We start from the raw sequence: 23,707 nt of genomic DNA, 5'->3' as shown, positions 1-23,707 counted from the left end.
ATTTTCATTTTATTTAAATATGTTTCAGTTTGGAACATATGAGTGTAATATTTTAAAACCAGGCAGCAGAGTCTGACTTGGTGTCAGAATTAGATGTTAGATCTAAGAGGAGGATATATGAGGGCCATACACCATCTTAACTAGCATCATGCACCGCATGGGTGCATCTCAGCTCATCTGTGTGATCCCCAGATGAATGTCTCTTACTCTCTTTCATTTCAAAGGGCAGCAGCTCTGCGCAGATGCAACCATAAAAACCCAATCTAATTCCATCTTATAATTATTAACCTATCAAAGATCTTTAATTTACACTTGTTTCAACTTTTCACCTAGCAGACATCAAAGGCTGCAAATATCTAAAATATCATCGAGCACTTGGCTTGCGGAGCGCAGTGCTTCCAGATGCTCTGCACTTGTATAACTATTTTGGAAAATGCAATGCACGGCGTGTTGCAATGTGTCGTGCCCCGAAAATAGCCAATCTACAAGCTCACAACGTGTCGAACTGTGACACGTTGTTAGCTTGTAGATTGGCTACTTTTGGTGTGAGACACTAGTGTGCAACTAAATATAAATCACCCTTAACCACGCATCTCTTTCCACTGATTTGATTTGATCTGATCTGATCTACATTCACACAAGACCATTACTCCCATGAAAAGCTAGAACAGCCCCCCAAACTCCTTTTCACACAGACGCACACACCAATGCACACAGACACACACACGCGCGCGCACACACACACACACACACACACACACACCGTTCTTTCTTTCTCCATCTTGATTAGATTACAATGAGCGGCTTGGTGACAGCCTCTGGGCATGCTAAAGGAGTGGTTGATATCTGAGCTCCCCTCCTCAGCCTTCACTCTCAGCCAGTCATGAGCGCACAAAGATAATGTGTCTAAAGGGCTGACCTCACCAACCAAAGCAGCCTTTAAGGAATCATGAGAACAAATTTGTCAACACAGGGTACCGTAAAAAAGAAAAATGGCTACGGTTATTAGAAAGATTCCCTTTGTCTTAATAAGCCATATACCTACTGCACTATGTTCAAAATATGACCCTAAACATTAAGCATACCTGTCAACCCTAAGATAAATCCACTTGACATCAAAGTAAGCCTGTCATTAAGTGAATGTAACAGGCAATAAAGAGCAACTCCGTTACTCTGTTACTACTGGTTTGTATATAAAACCTCATATCTACGTATCTCCCTGACAAACAGACGAACCGGGGCCAAAACAGAAAGAGCTTTGTTCCCATTGTAGGTCCTGACCACCTACCAAGGGCCCTTTAGAGGAGCACTCACCCTGGAATGATCAGGCCACTTCTCCCCCAAGGCTCCCCAGGCCTATGGAGACCAGTGGGCCAAACACATCCTGCCCATCTCCTGAGAGATTATCCAACTCAATGAGCACATTCAAGCCAGTAACACAGGAGGAAACTGGAGCCTGCTATCCAGCTACAACTAAACCCAAACTTTTCCACTCACACCCACCCTGGAGGCCAAAGAGGAAATCGGAATAGACCGAACACATGCTACACTTACTGGCTACTTCCAGTGAGGCGTTGTGGCTCACTGCCTCTCCCAGGTAGTTGCGGGCGACACAAACGTAAGACCCCTCATCCGGTTTGCTCCGTCGTCCATGGACGATGCGTAGGAAGAAGAGGGAACCGCTGGGCAGCAGCATGCGCTGGGAGCGAGGGTTGTCTCGGTCAGTCTCCACGCGCTCCCCGTCCTTGTACCACTCTACTGTAGGGGTGGGACGACCCTCCGCCTTGCAGTTGAGCGTGGCGGGCTCCCCTTTGGACACGATCAGGTCAGAGGGGTGCTCCACAATCCGGGGCGGGGAGTCCTCCTGGCGCAGACGGGATCCTAGAAAGAGAGGAGAGTGAAAGAAAAGGTCTGAATCACTCAGGTTACACGTGCAAGGAGTATATCTAAATAAATATTTAGATATTGCAGTTGGAGCGTTATCATAACCTCTGTGTGTGGTTAATATACTCAACAACAGAGCAATGATTACAGCCCTGTAACCATGGCATTGTATCGCAATGCATTTTTCTGTTGAACTGTACTAAGGCAAATTCAAATGAACCCTGTCTGTTGATGCAAAACATATTGAATCCTGAATGTATTGTAACACATTCTTTTAATATTAAATAATATATAGCGTAAGTAGAAACAATATGCAAGAAAGTAGGTACAGACAAAACAAGTGAAGTCACTCTAGTGATTAAAGTAATGCGTCCATAAGTAACTAAAGCTGAGCAATGCTGCAGCAATGTGACTCTGTCATCTCACAGATCAAAGAGCAGAAAAAAGTAAAGTAAAAAAAAAGGCAAGAGCAAAATAAGATGAACCATAAAAGCGCACCCAGTACAACTCAAATCTCTGCCAGGAGACATGCCCTACCTCTCTCCATCTTTCTCTCTGTCTGGGGCATTTGATTATTGTTTTGGGGGTTGTGCGTGAGTATGAACAGGCACAGGGCAATGGGGGGAAGGGACATAATAAAGCACGACTGTCATTACATCATTACACTGCAACCAGAGTAGACAGGCTATATGGACTATGGAGACAGATCTTTGGACAGTGAACACATTGAAAAATAATGTGACATGTTGTCATCACTAGGACAAACATGACATTACAATGTTAGCCTATTACACTGCAATGTGTGTGCGTCACCCTCCCAGCTCCAATGTCGGTAAGATCCTGCATGTAATTCTGAACAGATTTCAGTCATTCAATGCTCTGTGCAATCTGCAAAGTGTGATTTGAGATGTAAGAGTCAGGTTCTCAGTCTCTCACTGGCCCACTGTGGCATCGTGAAACTTCACGAGAGTAAGTACTGTAACTTCATGAAACGGAAAAGTAATGGCCTGTATGATGAGATGTACACATCTACACATGAGAAAGCAGGCAATGCCAGCATAGTCTCCGGAAAGAGACCTCTGACCTGTGTGCATGTGTGCCACTCAGCATGAGAGGGAGAGAGAGGGAATCAAAACAGATTGGTCTCTCAACCCATACACACGCATGCCATATTGAACATGAAACTCAGTAGGTATATCCCAATCAAATCACCCAAAACATGTTATCAAATCTAGCATGGTCAACTGTACATGTCAGTGATTTCAAGACGGTGGTGTATTAGGCAATATACATTTTGGTGCATGCATTGGTAAAAGTTGGAACTCGTCTAAACTACACACACACGCACACACGCACACGCGCACACACACACACACACACACACACACACACACACACACACACACACACACACACACACACACACACACACACACACACACACACACACACACACACACACACACACGCACACAATATCCGGGTGGAGATAAAAAGATTAGAGATGATAAAAAATTCACGAATAAACAAAAGGCTATAATATACAAGAGATACACATTAGCCTATTGCTTTGTGGTGCTGAAGATGCATGAGCTGAAAGCCATCGATAATACTATACAAGGAAGCCAACAACAATGCCACGGGGGTTAACACTGTGATGCTATCTCAGGTCATTAGTGCTGCTCCCAGACCAGTCAACTGTGGTTATCACAACTGATTTACATGCAAATTAGCTTCCTGTTGTTAATTCCTCAAGGATAGAACACAGAGGATATGAACGTATTGTGAGTGCCTGTACATGTGTGTGTGCGTGCGTGCCTGTGTGCGTGCGTGCATATGTGCATGTGTGTGTGTGTGCGTGTGTTTGTTCGATCTTGCATGCCATATCTCCCAGCATAGGCCTTTGGAGCCCATTCAGCACCAATTAAAGGGAGCTGGGCCTAATTGGAAGCACAGGCCAACAATTAATTTACCCAGCGTCCCATGGACTTGCCACACTGCTTCATTTCAATGCCCTTTGCCCATCCCCCATATCCCTGAAAATCTGGTGCTGAGAGTGCAGCTTTCTGTGCCCGCCACAGATTTGAGGGAAAGTCAGCATAATTAGAGACAGCTCTGTGGCAAGATTAATCACTTCAATGCAAATGGGGAGAGCAGCCAATAAAACATAGTTAATCCAATACCACAATATAGGACACCAAGCTCATCAGACCTAATTATTTTCAGTCCCTCCTTTACAAACATTTTCTATAAGCTTTATCACACTAAATGCTGTTTTGAAAATGGAACTGTCAAGAAAATATTACACTTACAGACATAACAGGCTGACTGATACTAGACAACAATGCGTTAATTCCTCATGGATGACTTAATTTCTGGATTTGTGACCTAATATTATAATAAATATAGGAGATCATACAGATTGTATTCTCAAGCTATAGAGTCAGCACTGGGCACTACAACTCGCCTAAAGGTTTTGAAGACACTGTACAAAACTGATTTGAGTCCTGACCCTTCTAATATTGCGTATTTTGTGAAAGAACATGCAACCTCAACTGCAGTTCAAAAATGAATCTCTAATGTTTCTCCAACTTACATCTGGATTACATTTTGCAGTACATTTGGGGAACATATTTGATCATTTTGGGAGCTCAATTTCAGACCCATTTTTCCAATCAACTTTCCTTCATCATGCCAGTTTAAACTTCCGTTGTTAATAGGAAAGCACCACTAGTTTATTTGAGCAAAATCCCTTTAAACGTAAAGGACCATACCAGTGGTCTGACATGTTTTAGTCCATTGACTACGTACGACTCATGGCATTATGGCCAACTTGTGCCAACTATTTTCCTTTATTTTGTTTTTTCAAGGAAACCATGATTCCATTCATTTCATGGCGGAATGAAAATCAACTTGCAGAGAGTTGAAATGAGTTAAGGTAATCCAAAACAGTGATCCATCTGTAAGTGCAGATTTGCTGAAAATAGTTCCTGGAGAAAAAATATTCATGAACTAAATTAAATGTTAATGACTGAAGAACTGAGAGAAACAGATACTTTTAAGGTGGGGTGAAAGATTGAATTAAAAGAATAGCTACATCACAAACTAACAAACTATAGTATGTTTTGGATGTCCTATTGGGCTTGTTTAAGAATGAGCATCAATAATATTTTTTTTAATTTTTATATTATGCGTCTAAAAACGAAATTCGCACTGGAAAATCTAAAATGGTATAACAGATGGAACTCAATACAATACGCTGCACGATGAACAAAGGATGAAGCTAATGGATGTCATTTTCTGCTTCACAAAATTGCAACAGAACATTACATTTGCCTGATCTCTAGTGTAGACTAACGACCAATCTAGTTAGAGTAAATATCTATATAATTGAGATTAGTGGACAATCAACACCAGAGTAATGCTAGACAAGGCAAGTAGACTTGCTACTTGAGACTAGACAGGTTATGATCACTAAAAACACTGATTCTTTAAATGTTTTTATTTTAAGTCAACCAGTGTCATTATAAAGGCGTTGTCATTTCACAGATATTACTGTATGTGGGAGTATGTCTGAAGATGAAAGAATGTCTGAGAGACAGAGCATGAGCAAGAGAAGAGAGGAATAACCAAGATAAATGATAGGAATAACAAAGAACCCCCCCTTCATCTAACATTGAAATATTTTCATGAGAATATCCTAAATAAAATAAGTGATGTTCCAGACTATTGGGAGTTTGGGACTGTCCGCGCCACATCTAGGATAATTAACAGGCATTTGTAGCGTGCTTCAATAGCCGATCTTTGATCATTCTACAGACTATATGCTAAGAATTCTCAGCCCTTTGGTCAAAGCAGAGCTCGTTACACCCAAACCGCTACCACCACGACTGCCTCGCTGCCGCACCGCAGCCGCTACAACCACTCTTCACCAGAAAACATGGGCTAATATGTTTTATTAAAGAGGACTTTGAAGACCTCCGCCACTATCTGCTCTATCTGCTCCCCACTGACTTAGCCAGCTCCTCTCTAATTTGGATCGGTCTGCAGCCTTACAGTTCTACGGGGGAACCGTTAACTATTTAGATGTAGCCCGCTGTGAGGACTGAGGAGAACTGTGCAGCACTGCTGGACCACTGGCTGTTTACTGTAGATGATTACAACTGATCCACATGATTAAGAGGTAGAGATTGACAGAATGCTAAATTCCACGGAAAGTGGCTGCCTGGCTGGTAACTACTTACAGAGACACATTTTTGAATAAAACCGTGTTGGATTCAGTGGCTAAGGAGGTAGAGCGGCCGTCTTGGAATTGGATGGCTCCAGGTTGGCTCCCCAGCTGGCTGCATGTCTTTGAGAAGGACACTGAACCCCTAACTGCTGGGGTGAGCGGCTTGGTGCTTCCATCGGTGCACAAATGTGTGTGTGTGAATGGGTGAATGTGAAATACATTATAAAGCGCTTTGAAGGTTCGGAAAGACTAGAAAGAAATGCAGTCTATTTACTTGTGGACCTGAATGGGTATGAAAGATTGTTTGCTCGGAGTAGATGGATGATTGTGTGCCATTAAAATATACAGTATGGTACACATATCGGTACACATGTAAGAGATAGGAAATATTGATTAAATACACTGTGCGTGTGTGTGTGTGTGTGTGTGTGTGTGTGTGTGTGTGTGTGTGTGTGTGTGTGTGTGTGTGTGTGTGTGTGTCCTCCTGAGGTTCCCTACAGACCCCATGCAGTAGGTTCCGGGGATTACTCTTGTCATGGCACTCACTTTCCCATGCCCCCTTCCACAGGTGTGTGCCATCAAGAGAGCCAACCTGTTCCCCTCCCCGCATCACACCGTACCTCCAGAAGAACGCACAGCAACACGAGAGGACCGGAATGAGGGACCTCACTGGTACACTGCACATAGGAAACTCTCTTTTGTCTCTTTCTCGCTTTCCTACAAGTTGCGTAAAAAAAACTCCCTTTATTTCAAAGCACTGCCTTTCTCTCTCTGCTCTGCCCTCTCTCCTTGTTGTACCTCCCCCCCTCCCAGCAGACAGAGAATATGAGATGAGCTGATGCAATTCACAGCCTCACCAAAGGGAAGCTGGGAATTCTACTGCGAGGATCTGATCGATTGGTGCCCGAGGCAAGTTTCTCCTCCTTTAACCCTCTCAGTCGCTGGAGTGGCTTTCTTTTCTCTCATATAGTCTCTCACTCTCACACATACATACATATACATACACTACACATGCACACATACTGTAGAGTTAAACTAAGATGGAGGGAGCCTCTGCTCACTGTGGAGGCAATTAGAAAACCTGCAATTCTTTGCAAAGTATCTTTCTCTCTCACTTCTAAAAACCCATCTCAGTAATGAATAAGACAACACAAACCACAGCAACACTGTGTACCATTGAGATAAGCGCGCTACCGTCTCTAGGCAACTTGCCGTTATGCTGTGTAAAATTATTTACGGATTTATGGTGGTTTCTGATGAAATCAAGGTCATTCTGCGGTCATTCGTATCAGTAGTCGGATCAGTAATGCGGATTTCAGCAACCGGCTCCATATTGATCCATGTATTTCTTGGGGCCTAAACATGATTTTCACCATGCACCATGACTTGATGTAATGCAACTCTATATTCTGTTCCAGCCCAGTCTGCTGAATGTCTATAAACTTCTAATCTGATTGTAAATAATATGCATAGCATATATGCATATGCATACAGACCGATAGCTATCATGCAAAATGTGTAATATAATGATGGAGGCAGTCCCAAATGCACCAGCAGATTTCGTGAGGTGAAACCGCAGCCACTACGTTACAATGACTGTGAGTAAACCAGTGGTCTTCCACCACCTAATCAATAACACAACGCTGGATCTCTGCGGTGCTATGGAGTCATAGGGTACATGTCTGAGAAGCAGCCATCGATCCAACTAAACCAAACCTAGGGAACCAAAGATATACCTTGTTACGGGAAGACGCTGAGGAGCCTCAAGACAGGCAAGAGACAGACTGGGTCAGCATTGCATGGTGCCCTTACCCCAACAGCGCACATTTGCCCTATGCAATTAAAAACCTATGTACCCCCCAAAGCAAAATCATAGTATATATATTATACTTTCATTACAACATTCACCGTCAGCTAAATTGATCCACAGATAGAAAAATAAAGAAAGATGAGATGAGGAAGAAGGATAGACAAAGAGATACTGTACATGGCGAGAGAGAGGTAGAAGGAAGGCAGGCATGCAGGCAAATAAACCAAAATAAAAGAAATGACTCTGCTTCAGTAAGAAGATCTGCTCCAGTAGCTTAACCCATTCAACCCGGGAACGCATCTGTGTCATTTTAGATTTTAGCTATAGCCATTATTTTATACTTTGGCTATTAAAAAATAGCAGATCTACAAGCTCATAGCGCTGAGCTTGTAGATCTGCATTTGTGCACATTTTTTTATATATATATTTTTAAGCAAACATTAACTCAAAGCTTTGCTTCTCGGGGGGTCCCTGGAACAAAATATTTTGAGATGGGGGTCCGCGACCAAATACATCATTTTGGGCAGTCCTTGACATGAAAATGTTTTAGAACCACTGATGTTATAGCAACAGTTTTCATAAAACTGTTAGGATTTAGAAGACATTTGTAGACGCGTTTGAATGGGTTAAAATTGGCTTCATATGGAAATGTGCCTCTGTCTCTCTGTCACTTTCACCGCTGCTATCTTAACAGTGGAAGAGGAAGAGGAGAGGAGCCAGCCACATGCCCTCCATCCCACAGAACTCACGGAGAAGGACAGTGAAGCAATTTAGATCTGTGTCACTAAGGTCCCCTGAGGCAGGGAGACAGGATAGTGTGTCTACTTCCTCAAACGATTAAACAACTTCACAGTGTGTGAGGTCATCCGGACCGATTCTCACTAAAGAGCCTAATGATCCAGCTATGATTGCATGCAATTACGAGCCTGATAAACAAACATATTATGAAAGGTGCAACAGAATAATTCCCACCATGAAGATGCTCAAGTCTAACTGTATAAATCTTGTAAAAAAAACTACAACAAATAAACAGTTGAAACTTTGAATGCTGCAGAGCTCAAACATCTTGCACCATGTCCCACCTCCGTCTGAGCTATGGCGGAGATATGGAATTGCGTACGCGATAAGGCCATCGGAGCACGGTAGGGCACTCCCTATCGGCAGGCCCATTAATCTGTGATTAGGGGACTTTAGAGGGATTTATGGCAGAGATAAGAGCAAGGGGTGCGTCCCTTGGGTAGCCAGGCGGAAACTGGAGTCATGCTTGCTCGGGACAGCACAAGCCAATAAAAAGAGTATCATACATGCCTTAGAAATTGTTCCCCGCTTTGATAATATTATCAATTAATCATTTTTTATGTGAAAACAAAAGACGGTGAAAACAAATAAAAAATTACAGAACCATACAATATCAAAAACATTAATCAACATCCGTCACAAGTCTTCAATATAAGGGATCAAACAGGGGCAATATATGAATCAATAAAAACATCTGCAGCCAGATGTTATGTTATGTTATATACTTTATTATCCCCTTGGGGAAATTTGTCCTACAGCCAGACGTGCCTGCCTGTAGATGTTTTGATTGATTCACATTGAATATGACGAATAATCATATGAAAGATGAAGAGATGAAAAACAGAAAGCTGGGATAATCAGTGGTATGAAGAATTGCAACAGAGAGTGCAAGAGAGGAAAGGGCAGGTAGTATAATCCGGCTGATCAGATGACATTTGCAGGAAAGTGAAACAGAATCTTGCACCATTTCAACGTCAGAAACCCACCATGGAATGCACTGCATGGATGACTCTGCCAGTTGCATCAGATCAGGCCTGTTTTTAATGTTACACAAGGCTATCACTTACACTCCTAAGAGGCAGGATTAAAGCCCTGAGTGTGAGTGTGTACGGGGAGACGGAGGAGGGGGGAGGTGGACGCGGGGGATGATTGATATCTTTATGGTCTCTTTCTTCCCTCATCTCTTTGTCTCCATTTACCAAACAGACTGGGGTCCAGTTACTACGCTGATACTGAAGCAGCACTTGAGAAGAGATATCGGATGCCAAATAATATTGCCCATGTCTAAATCTGTGCTTTTTTCCAAATAAATGTAACATTAAAGGCCCTACCTAAGGGTATATACTGTACCTACAGTATGCAGCTCTGTAACCTAACACTGCAGATAAACAATGGAAGAAGTGAGGTTTATTTGCTTCAAGTGTAGTAATTGTTGTTATGGAAACTAGGTCTAGGTGCTTATGAAGATTACAATGCCTCCATTGATATCGGAGTGAAACATGTCTATTTCATAACCTTAGACACCGCTAATGACTCTGGCTCCACTAATACAGATATCTTGATGAATAATTCGTATTACTATCACAAATGAAAGAAACCATGACGTATTGTGAACTGAAACGTCTATGTTGTTTGTTTCCATGTCGCCACATTTAGACGTTTGTTTTGACAACACCTGACTCAACCCATTAACCACATGAACCCTATACTGTGGCGAACATTCACCAGCAGATCTACAAGCTCATCACAATGTGATCCATTATTATGATCAAATGATTTGCATATTCTCCTGAGTGGGCCAGTGACCCTTTTTTATTCTTCGTATAAAATTCCCTGGTGACTAATCTGCTGATAAGTAAGCAACCCTCACTGCCTTGCTAAAGGGCAAAGGGTGCCAGTGTCCGCTCCAGGGCTGTGGCATAATCACAATCACTCATCAGGAGAGGACCCAGCGGAGGCCATGAGGCCCGGAGCACCAGACCCAGCCACTGGATCTGTCAGCTGGGAAACCCATCCACGGATCTCCCCTGGCGATGGAGGGCCGGGCGGGAGTGAAACAGCCCAGCGGAGTGCTCCTTTGGGATACTGGAGCCCATCCTGTTCTGGGGCCCCCATCTGGAGCTAAGACAATAGCAGCAGTATTTTCCTCTCTCCTCCAGGCTTATTCCATGCAGGCTTTATCCATATGGAAGACACCAGGAATGATAACATGTATGGCAACGCTCATGAAGCACCTCCTAAGTCACATCCGATTCCATAGACGAGTGACATCAACATTATCCTTATTCAGCAGGTTGAATTACTCAGGAATACAGCAAATAAAGTCTTCGAAATACATTTAGATTAAGTGAATCAACACAGTTTGTGCAAGAAGAACAAAAGGATGCCGATGTAAAAAACAAACAAAGACAATACACTACACAACTATGGATTTTTAACAGAAAGCTTGGGAGATGCAATTGAGGAAGATTTGTAGCTCTGTCTGATGCCAAGATGCCCCAGTGAATGTCATCATTAGACACAAATAAAAGCTGTCAACTCTACAGCAGGCTAAGAGGGTGGAATTCATTGCTGCGGGACACGTACTGAACACGTTTATAAGTATTCACTGAGACGAGGAGGAAATCGTTGGTGGAAGGACTGAGAGGCTTGTTCCAGAAAGAAGTCTGTCAAAATGGCTGAGGAACACAAGCAGATGGGCTCAACAGAGAAGGCGGGATGCAGAAGTCTGTCGGTCTATGCATGTACAGTACATGTATTTATCTATTTGTTTTTTTCTGTCTGTCTGTCTCTCAACAGTGTCCCTGCCTGTGCCTGTCAATCATCAACAGTCTACATGCATAATTCACATTTATGATCACCAAGTATATTGACCAAGATGGCCCCACAAGAATAGAGTCCCTTTCTCCTTAAGAGAACTGGGATTCGGTCATTCCGGCATTGATTTGCCCAGCAGTGAAGAGCCTAGGAACCAAGCATTAATTAATTTGAGGTCCAGATGGAGGGCTACTGTATGTAGTGCAGTCTTGCTTCGGAAGCAGGGGAGTGTTACGAGAGAGAAGCATGAGAGCGTGCACAAGTGGGCAATTACTTCTTGTTTTTGTTTTCCAGCATTGCCAATTTTTAATGAGGTCTGACCAGTGTGATCTCGGAGATACATCAAAGCAGCTTGCAGCAGCAGGAGCAGAGAAGTAAGGGGTAATTGAATATGCTGGTACATTTATTTCCCAACAGGGGACAGCTTCAGTCTCAGTGCTGAATTCTCCTTCCACAAATGGCTGGGTTGAAAGAATGCTCAGAGGATTCATAAAGCTTTATTTCAGCACTACAAATTGTGTAGCATTTTGAAAAACAAATACATTGCTTAAGGCATGAATTAGAAAAATCCACTGAACTGTGGCTGGACATACCGTATTCAGCTTTTATCCTGCACCCTAAATTATGCATCATGCTGCAGAGGAGGGGTGTAGCAGAGTATTTTGGCTTCATGTAAATACAATTTATTTGAGTAAAAGCTCCAGTGTCTGTAGTAGTTGGTTGCGGTATTTCTTTTACTGTGATGGCCAAGAGGGAGTACTGTAGTTATACTGTAGGTGCAAGGGAATAGAGGAGGGAGGAGGGACTAGGGTGGATGATGTGTGGGGGGTACATGATCAGCATGCTCAGCTGGCAAAGCCCTACCACAGAGAGTATGGCATTTGGGCTCGGTGCCAAGAAAATGAACTGCTCCGAAAGAGCTGCCAAAGTGAATCAGGACGTCCGTGCGGCCAAAAAAAATCCTAATGCTTTTTAAATGTTATTTAGTCGATTGCAGAGGCTGATAGGGGCCTACTGCTGAAGCAGTGTTATGTTACCGTTTCTGTCTGCTGGAGCTGATGACCTTAACAGCTTATAGGCTCTTCTAAATGTTCGGGCCAAACACATTCTGAAACAAATCTCAGACAGCTGGGTGTTGAAAGGGAATTTCAGTTACAGCATTTGGTCGAGGATACAATGGTAATGTTCGAGGAGAAGAACCTCCACACATTTCCATTGGTGCCAAGAGGTTAAAAGGGTAAGCGTTTGGCACATAGCACACGTCAGTGCGTGTAGCATGCGTGCAGACGTGTGTATGTGCATGTACAGTATGTACTGTATGGGGGAAGATTGAAAACTGTAACTGTGGATGTGAGGTATTTTTCTAAGCTGGCTCCCTGAGGCATGCTGTAGGTTAAGACTTAGTGGAGCCAGTTCCTCCTGTGGCAAAACCCCATAGACACCATCCACAGAGGCCTGGTGAGTGGGGGCATGGATTGAGTCCAGCCAAATGGAACGCAATTCTCCCCCAAACTCTTTAAAACCTGGTCTGGAAAAAAAAGAAGGGACATAAGGCGTGCCATGTGATGCACAGTAAATATTTGGTCAAAATTAATGAAGGGGCAAAGTCTGCCAAAAGGCCTTTTCTAGACGTCCACACACACACACAGGAGTGAGAGTGTGCCCAGACTGGCATTAAAAAGAAATTTCCTGCTCCAGACGACTTCACATAACTCAGTCTATGCTCCAGCACCCACTTAGCATGTCCTGTCTTCTTAAGCACACATGCTAACTGTCCAGGTCCAGTGTGTCCAGCCAAAGTGCTCTAATCCTCGCAGGCTTTAGCTGAAAAGGAATTGATCATGAATGTATCCCTGTTCCTTGCATCCCACCTGTCAGCTCTGTCTCCATCTGAGCACATTCACACAAGCCCACGTTTCCCCTAGAGCCAGACACGCAAAGGCTGGTAGAGCCAAGTCTGTGTAAGTTCACAGCAACAAAAAAGATACCAGAAATATTATTTGTAATTACCAACAGCTTTTAATGCTGTAATACGCAACTAATGTGTCCTTACCAGGACTCGAGCCGGAGTCTCCTGTGTGGGAGACCAAACACACCACTGAGCCAAGACATAATCCTTGGCCAGGTTAGATAGATATTGGGCTTTTGGCCTTTAGGCACCTATTACTTGTTGTCAACCAGTAGGTGTCCTATACCCGACCCCAGGGTCTAAATTTCTCAATGGAAGAGTAGGGAGACCACCTCCAACCACTGCAGAGGAGCTGGTTATATTACTCTACCATACAGTTAAAATATTTTATTCATTTAAATACATTCTGAATTACAGCTTTAAAACTGTTTTAGAAATGGCAAATCCTTTTGGGGATACTTTCACTAATATTCCAGAGATTTATTTTATCCACAACTCGGGTAAAACCCTCAGACAGTACGTGGGTCATCATAAACAAGAAAGATTAAACCTCTCATTAATACATCAGAAAATATCTCAATAATACTAGTAAAATCTGCTCTGCAGCACTAACACAGTCTGTGTGTTAGTGCTGCTGTCTAGATATTAGAATATCTAGAATATTACTATATCATAGTGTGCGACCACTGCCATCACACTTGCTAAATACAGAATCTCTGCCAGAGAGGTCATCCATATTTGCAACAGCAAAATCAGATGAAGGACACATGAGCTCAGCCCAATCAACATCAAAGGATGCAGCAAATGCTTTGAAATAACTTGAGCAATGGCTATTCAGGATCCGAGAGGACAGAGGAATGTCTGGCATGGCCAAATGCACTTCAACATGTCCCAAGGGTGCCCATCATTATCATTAAGGCTAAGGATGGAGGTTGAGGGAAAGGTGAATGGCAAAGCTCTGATTAGTGTATGTAATGAGCTGGGATGAACACATGCTGTGAAGAAAAAATAAAAATCGAGAGTCAGGTAGAACAGCATTCATTTCACACAGACATTTTGATGCTGCACCAGCCAAAAGCAATGGTTTCTCAAGCCAAGTGTATGTCGCAGCACTGGCTGCAAAGCTCAAGTGCACTTTCCATAGTTTTGAACAATAAAGCTTCTGATTGAGATTTACCGAAAGGCAAGGCACAACAGGAAATCCAGGAACTCATCAGCCTCAGAGTGTGCACTGATTAATGTATGTAATCAAGTTCACACCTAATGTTGACGCCCAGTATGGGGCTGAAGGTGCCTGGCAGCAAACAATAAAATGAGAAGGACTGCACAGAAAATGTTTGTTTGATACGGACTATGGCACGGTGAGTTTCCTTGACCATGTAGAATGCCGATCTACAATGCGGGGTTTGGTTATGTTTTAATGGTTTTGTATTTCGGGTTGGAACTGATGAACATGCCACGGTAAAGCGAAATTAGCACCTAGCTGGAAGGGGAACAAGGTGACTGTCATTTATTGTTTGTCAAACTTGTTGTATTGTTCACGGTTGATTTCTGATCTTATTGTTGGACGTAGGATTTTATTGTCTGAGGTTTATTTTCATGTCTTTTTCTAATATGTAGGCTATTGTGTAAGTTATGGGTTTTATGGGAAATGTATTATGGTGCTATTTGATGTATTTATGGATTATTGATTGATGTGTATTTTGTGCTTTCCTTATAGTTTCTATGTTGGGTTCCAAAATACCCGGGTTCACAGCTGCGAGCTGTCGGCCTAATGACTGCCTTGGATTTATATTGGACTTAATTCCTTTGTTGGCTCTTTGCTGGTTCCTAAACGTTTGCGGTGCCGTCTATTTGTGCCTTAATTCCCCCAGTGTTCTGTTACCTGTGAAATTCCTCGTTTGCCCTGTGTGGTGTACCTGTGTGTGTTTGTTTTATTATTATTTACTAGGTAAAGTTCCCGTGCTGCTATTCGGTTTTCTCTCTGCATTATTGGGTCCTCACCTCATTCCCGGGTCAGTGGCGTGATAGTAGGAACCAGCCATAATTATGGACCCAGCGGAGGGCGGCTCGGGGATGGGAATCCTCGAGTTCCAGCAGCCATTGGCGGAGGTTCTGGACTCATTATCCCGCATCGAATCGTGTCTGGATGAGTTCTATGAGAGCTTTGACGGGTCACAGTTGGCTATACTCAAGCGGGTCCAGTGGACTTGGGAGCGCGTTCAGCAGGAGGCAGCTCCCCAGCGGAGCCCAGCCGTTGACGCGGCGGTGCAGACCGACACGGGAGAGGAGAGGGTGGAGGTGAGCTGCGCTACCAGCCCTGTGGAGGTGGGAGCCGTCTCGCCGTCTTGTGCCAGCTCGTCGGGGGGCCTCCAGCGTGGATTCGGGAACCTCTTCCGCGTCCTCTGCTGTCCCTGCAGGGCCGTCCGGTTCTGGAGTTCTGGTCTGTGGAGAGGAAACTCTGTCCTCCCCCCAAGAGAGAGAGCGTCGCGTGCAGCCCCCAACCCTGGAGATTGGACATCAGCCGCTCTATGAGAGAGAGCGTCGCATGAGGCAAGGGTTATGCCTTTACTGCGATCTTCCTAACGATTTTCTGATTCCCTGCCCTGTCAGACCTGTTCGGTCCAGGTTTTAGTTTAGATGGTCTGCTTTTGTTCTGTGTTTGAGTTTTGACCTTTTATTCAGTCTCTCACTACTTTGCCTTTTTTTTCCCCTGATTTCTCCTGTGTGTTTGAGTGTGTGTGCGTGTGGGTTCCTGTGTTTGAGTCATGTGTTTCGGACCCTGAGTGAACGTGTGTGCCTGTCCTGTCAGAGCTCCCCTCCCCCCCGGGTCAGCGGCGACGAGATGCTGGCAGTCTGCTGAGGTGTTTGTTTCCTGGGGTAACGACTCCTCCTCGGCAGAGCTGTTCCTGGTCGTCCTGGACTCGTCGCTGCCCGGTTATTTTTCCTCCCCGGGGGGTCCTCGCCCCTCTTCCTCTGGGCCCTCTTCCGTCCTGTAAAGCGAGACCCCACTGCTGCTCCTGCGTGGTGGGCCGTTTCTCGGTGGTGGTCAGCCCGGGATAGTGACGCAGTGCCCCGCGGTGCTCACCTCATTGACCAAACAATAAACTGGGCCCGGTGGTAGAGGAGCAAGAAGGACTGCACAGAAAATGTTTGTTTGATACGGACCACGGCACGGACGGTCAAGGAAGGACGGACAAATGGACAAATATCAAGGATATTGCGAGTTTCCTTGACCATTTAGAATGGCGATCTACAATGCGAGGTTTGGTTGAAATATGTGTTTAATTAGTTTTGTATTTTCAGTTGGAACTGATGGACATGCCACGGTCAAGCGAAATTAGCACCTAGCTGGAAGGGGAACAAGGTGACTGTCATTTTATTGTTTGTCAAACTTTTATTGTTCACGCCGACGGTTGATTTCTGATCTTATTGTTGGACTTAGGATTTTACTGTCTGAGGTTTATTTTCATGTATTTTTCTAATATGTAGGCTATTGTGTAAGTTATGTAGGAATGGGTTTTATGGGAAATATATTATGGTGTTATTTGATGTATTTATGGATTATTGATTGATGTTGTGTATTTTATGCTTTCCTTATAGTTTCTACATTGGGTTCCAAAATAAATATTAACGTCAAACTCATCAGTCGGCTTCACCCTTATCTAGCCGGGGTTCGCTACAATAAGTCTCAAAGAAAGGGACTGTAAACCCAAACTGCAATTGAGAGGGAGAGAGCCACACAGAGAGGGAGAGGTCCCAGCAGAGTAGTATAATAGTACAGCAGGAGAGTAAAAGCTGACAGAGAAGAGTGGTATTTACAGTTGAAAAGCTCTTTGAAAAGGTAGAAATCCTAGCGCTCTTATTGTGAGTAAAATGTCTAATTTCTCTTCACATTGCTCTGGTGCCTGCTCCTCTCAACATTGAGATGGTTACAATATACATACGGTGGGTGGGTGTACACATTATACATTAAAAACTTACATAATATAACCGATGTTAGGCTGTTAGGTTTTTGACGAAACGCCACCTGTTTTCAAAATGGCAGGCAAGGATTAACAGACACTGGCATGAAAATTCTTTCAAAGAGCGAATTGTGTGTTTACAGGTTGGAAATCCACCCAGTATTTTGAAGTCTTCTCACCATGGTTACGGCTCTGTGGCAGGAGCTCCCCCCAATAGCAGGCCAGCAGTGGTGAATTTCAAGGTCACCTTCTGGTTAATTATGTTTTCCAGCTCTTGTGCTTAAAAAGAGCACACTCCTCCTGCTTTGTATCAGTCTCTGTATGTGTCAGAACAAGCCCAGAGGAACTATACTTTGATAAAGTTGCTGCTGAAATAAAAATAAAAAAAATTTGAGAAAGAATTGCCGAGACAATCCAAGGGTTGTCGATGTCGACTAGCATGGGGGGGGGGGGGGTGTGGGGGGACCAAGGCTATTAATCAACTAATTAGCAGCCTATCTTTTTTACTGCTAATTTAATCTATTCTTCACAATCTCTTTAATAGTATTTTCTCCTGTCAATTATAACCAAAGGAAGGTTTAGCATTTCAAAAGTGTATCCAGGCCTTCCAGCGAGGGGGGGCAATAGAATGGTCACCAGGGCCTGAACTCTGGGAGGGAGGGAGAGGGGGGGGAGAGGGAGAGAAAGAGAGAGGAAACTGGGGGAAACAAGAAAGGCTATCCTTAATGCCATCTCTCAGTCTCCCCCATTGGGCAAAATGACAGAGGAGGGAGGGAGTTCTGAGCCTTTTTAAAATGCACAAGGCAAAGCACCTCATGGTACTATAGCTTCTCCATACAACAGCAAAAGCTGCACCCAAGGCAGGCCTTGTGGGAGCTCCTGAGTGTGCAGAATTTGGATACGTGGAGGAGGATGTTGGCTGGACTGAGAGCAAACCAACCCCAGAGCGCCATAGTAAGACCTCTGACTGGGATCTTTCCTTTACTCAGCACTTTTGAAATGAACCTCACCTCTTCCCAGATGTCCACTTTAAAAAATAAAAAATAAAATATGCAAAAAAATAGAAGAAACAAAACAACGTCCTTGCCTCACAGTCTCCACCATCATAATTCTAATCAGCACATTCTAACCCATGAGGGACGAGGGAATATACTGCATGCAATGTGAGCACAGACAGCCACATCAAGAGTATTCCCTTGGCTGGTGTCGCATGCATGTTTGACTGCTCCGTCCTCCTCTTCGTCCTTCCCCCTCCAGCCCCCTTCCACACCCTGGGGGCAGCCTTTGTGTACCGCCCCCCCCCCCCCAACACACACACACACACACACACACACACACACACACACACACACACACACACACACACACACACACACACACACACACACACACACACACAGAGTCCTTCATGTGGATTTTCTCCCCTCCTCCATGCCTTACAATCGCCCTGTTGAGGAGACACAATGCGTCCTCCCCATGGCCGTCCCGTCCCCCATAGGCTCTTTCTGCATGTCGGCTTGCTTCATCTATGAAAGGCTCTGCACTGACCAGCCACAAAAAAAGGCAAGTTTTAAAATCTGGGCCAAAAAAAAAAAGTGTGTGTGTGTCTGTGCATGCGCACGTGCGTGCATGTGAATGGGGGGTTAGAATGAAGACAAGGGCTGGATGAAGGCAGGCCTTATTCATCCCTCCTCTTTCTCATGATCATGGTGTAGTGACGGTAGCCTACTATCACATGAATCCTAGGCAGGGCTTCTCATAATATGCAAACATTCAACGAAAACAGGAAAACATTCTGCAAAAATAGCAGATCACCAAACTCACAGAGCTTATAGATCGGCTATTTTCGACTAAAGTTTGGTGTAGAGGGAAAAAAGGAGGGGGTCAAGTATACACCCCTGAAGGACCCGGTCAACGAACTATACGGTTTAAGTGGTTATCACAAAGACCAATGTAATTCACTCTGCATCAGCTGTCAAAACATGTGTTAAAACTAAAGCATGGGTCCCATACCCATACTGTATTTGTGGGATCACAGTGACATGCCTACTGTCCTCTATTATCAGCTCTATGAGCTCAAGATTATACAGTTAATTTAAAGTTATGCCTTGAACCAGGGTCCTCTTGCTATCCTTGATCCAGAGGCTTAACTGTGTCTGGACACATACATTTGTTGGAGCTCAGACGGACAGACACACTGGCACACCAAGTTGATGCTGAATAAGTTCATTATAGTTGCATTCAAAGTGTTAACCACCAGTGACCACTGACCTATGACCCCCTCCTCAATTCTCACTTCCCAAACTGAAGCCTGGGAAGATGTTCCAGTGCATTCTTGGGGATTTAACCACTTATGTCATATTTGAAAAATAGTGGAAATAGATGATCTACAAGCTCACAAGCTTGTGAGGTTGTAGAGCTGCTATTTTCACTATTTTGGAGGGAAGAAAGTAAGGTTATTGAAAATGTATTTTCTTTTTTCTTTTTTTTTACATTTGATTTATTTGTATTTTTATTATATTGTATATATTGTAAAATATGTATTTTTTAAAAAGAAATGTTTTATTATGTTTATTTTCTATGTTTTCTATATTTTCTATCAAATGATCTACAGACTATCTGGGTCCTCAGAGTCTCCTGTTAGGCATGCTTATCATTCTAGCTGCAGCCATGGCAAATTTCAAACTATTGACATCAAATGGATCTGCTAATTGAACCAATTAAGGAGCTCTTTTAGACCCATTAAAGGAAGAGCAGTTGGGAGGGAAAGCGGATCATTAATCGCCTAATTTATCTCTCCCTCAAACAAACTGCTCTGAAATGTTTATCTGGTCAAGTCACTAACGGCATGAGCGAGTCGGACACATTTGGCCATAGCCCTGGATAGAATGGAGAGGACGTGGGCTGCCCTCCCTGCATTCCTCCGTGGGTTTCACTGAGCCAAAGTAGATCTAATCCCGGATCTTGGGGGCGCAAACTCATGCTTGATTGGGATTAGGATAAGATTAAAGGGCATTAGTGGAAGTTAATGTAGACATATAGCTCTGCGGGCACCTTTGTGCAGGTGTCACTATCACACCTCAGAGAAAGGGGCAACACAGCTCACCAGAATGCACCCGATTACTGTCACTGTCGGGCAGCAACCTCAGCATCTCAATATTTCGTATAATATAGTGAAAATAGCCGATCTACCCTGAGAGCTTGTACTGTAGATCTGCTCATTTTAAACAATTTAGAATGTTTTGCCTGTGATAATGCACACCACGTTGAACTTGGTTACGGCTGTCTGTGGGTTTTATAAATATGTAAACAATTAAAAGTATTAACAAGAGCTTGTGACTAAATAATAACATTGTATCCATTGGAACACATTCTTTTTTCCATTTCCTGAAAAGTAATGGTTTAACTTTGGGACATTCAAGGTTTCCACCCGACAGCAATGTTACGCTTCTTTGCTAAATCAATACCCTCACATAAAAGCAGTTCATGCGAAAGGGAAAAAAAAGAACACATGAACTCATGCCTCTTTTTCATCTATTTCTATGTATTAGTTTGTTCTATCTCTCTCTGATGAAGAGTGGTTCAGTGGTGCAAGGGAAGAAGGGTTCAGCAATAAGGAATGTGTGTTGCTCAGGCAGGGGGCATATGTGAAAGTGAGAAGCCAAGACAAGCAGGAGACAGGCCTCACCTGTGGTCTCTGGCCATTAATTGGCTGTGGAGTCGTATGTGTCCTGTCATATCATCATGATGTAGGAGGTGGAAGGGCAACACAATTTATCTGCACTTAAGAGACAATTTGTCAAGACTTCAACTGCTATGGGCTGCAGGGGCTGTGTCTGATTAACAGAGCACCACTCCCACTGCCATTCTCTTTACCAACACGATGACTGACTATGACACAGCACACACACACACACACACACACACACACACACACACACACACACACACACACACACACACACACACACACACACACACACACACACACACACAATCACCTATGCTCAGACATATTTATGCTGAGAATTTTTGGCTGCACTGGTGCGAATACCCCATAATAAAATCATAATCAGTGTGCCTTATCTCATAAAAGGAATCCAAAGTAGGAAGATCAAAGTAATAAGTGTGTGCGGTGCTCTACCTTATCTGCATGATATCTCTAAGGTAAGGTCTGACTAGCACTTGGAGGAGAGATACCAGTGAGAGATAACCACCATTTAGGTTGTAGGAGGAGAATAGATCACCTGATAACAGGGCAAGAACCTGATGGATGGAGGCATCCATTTACAACCTTCAGACAGGCCAAGGTGGCAATAAGCAAGTCACCACAAGTCAGACAAGGGCAAAGATCATCTCTCTCTCTCTCTCTCTCTCTCTCTCTCTCTCTCTCTCTCTCTCTCTCTCTCTCTCTCTCTCTCTCTCTCTCTCTCTCTCTCTCTCTCTCTCTCTCTCTCTCTCTCTCTCTCTCTCTCTCTCTCTCTCTCTCTCTCTCTCTCTCTCATATCCACTCTGTTATCTGTAGCGTTACCTGTGGTTTGTCCTGATGTCATAACTACTCTCTTTGATATTCTGCTTCAGGCAGTATGACTGTATAGGGTGTATATGGTTGTATACTTTTTTTTAAACAAATAATTGATGGTGTCTCTCTATTGTGATGACACTTACTGTATCTTACTGTACTTATAATGCCCTGCATCTGTAACTTAAAGTGCTATGCTGTCTCTGCCGCCTGAATTTCCCTTGTGGGATCAATAAAGGTATCTATCTATAGTATCTCTTTCACACACAAAATATCAATGATATTCATACACCTGCAATACATACATACATTTATGCATTAAAGTATAAATAATTAACCACTTAAACCCTACATACTCCATTGACCGGGATCCCCCAGGGGTCTATACTTGGTCCCCTCCTTTTTTCCTTCTACACCAAATCGCTATTTTCACCGAATGGTCACCTAATTTTGCAGAAGGTTTGCCTATGACATGCTCAGAATAGGATGCTACGGTTCATGTGGTTAAAGTAGATATAATGCAATTTACTGGTGTACTTGCAAACAAAAGAGAAACATAAATGAATCCTTAACAGCAGAATATAATCCCATTTCACTGACAACTAATGTCCTACTTCAAGTTCAGCGATTTGAGCATCTGCTGACCAGTAAGTCTTCTCACGCCTCTCCCCAGCAAACACAGACATCCCCTGTGCCAAGTGTAATTGAAAACCCTGGTGTCTGAGAGAGCTCATAAAGGACAGGACAGCCCAGGCGCAGAGTGTCAGGGCCCGGCAGGGAAGAGCACGCCAAGGCAGCTGCCATCTAGTTCCTCACTCTCACCTCTGACCCGGCTTCCTGCAGTCGCTCATTTAGGTGCACCGCTGTTTCCGCAGACAGTGACCACGATAGGCCCCATCATCTCTACAGTATCTGACCCTCTACCTCTGACCATCTGCCTGTCTCACCCTTGCCCCTAAAACCCCAACTTTGCCAACCACCAGTGGTGGAAAGTAACTAAGTACATTTACTCAAGTACTGTACTTAAGTACAATTTTGAGGTATTTTTTTTACTTTAGTGGAGTTTTTCCAATTTTCAATACTTTTACTCCACTACATCTCTGAGGAAAATATTGTACTTTTACTCCACTACAATTATTTGAAAACTTTAGTTACTAGTTACTTTTTAGATTTAGCTTTACTAAACAGCATTAACCACGGTCTAAATATGTTTCGGCTATTTTGGCTAATAGCCGATCTACAAGCTCACAACACGTCGCATTGCGATGCATTGTGAGCTTGTAGATCTGCTATTTTCAAAAGATTTCTATACATTTTGAAAACTTGAAATGGGACATTTCTGCATAAAGAGTACTTTTACTTTTGGTACATTTTGATGCCAATACTTTTGTACTTATACTCAAGTAAATTTTGAATACTGAACTTTTACTTGTAACAGAGTATTTCTACTTTGCAGTATTGATACTTCTACTTAAGTAAAAAATATATAGTTATTTTTACACCACTGCCCACCACACACGCACGCACGCACGCATGCACACACGCACGCACAGAAGCACAGTTTAATGTTTGTTGTGGTGAAGGTCTAACAGATCGAAAGCTCAATAAAGTGAAGGCTGCAATCCCTGTATGACATCTCTGCTGAAATGTTTCTATTTTGTATGGATTTTTTTCTTTTAGCACCTTAGCAAAGATATTTTAAAATCTGAAGAATATTTTTAATAGGAGCTACAATATAGTATACCCTACATTCGTTGTTTATAATGCTTGT

The 23,707-nt window shown here is 43.4% G+C and overlaps 1 protein-coding gene across 1 annotated transcript in view; it reads right to left on the bottom strand.

The window, feature by feature from the left end:
- Positions 1–23,707, bottom strand: part of robo1 (roundabout, axon guidance receptor, homolog 1) — a 159,128-nt gene that overhangs the window by 133,207 nt on the left and 2,214 nt on the right. Inside the window, exon 2 of the mRNA XM_080428836.1 lies at positions 1,555–1,881. Coding sequence (XP_080284962.1) covers positions 1,555–1,881 — 327 coding nt within the window. The remainder of the gene's footprint in view (positions 1–1,554; positions 1,882–23,707) is intronic.

Source organism: Gymnoscopelus braueri (assembly GCF_963280865.1).
Source record: "Gymnoscopelus braueri genome assembly, chromosome: 5".
Lineage (NCBI taxonomy): Eukaryota > Metazoa > Chordata > Actinopteri > Myctophiformes > Myctophidae > Gymnoscopelus > Gymnoscopelus braueri.
This window is presented reverse-complemented; position numbering and strand designations above follow the sequence as displayed.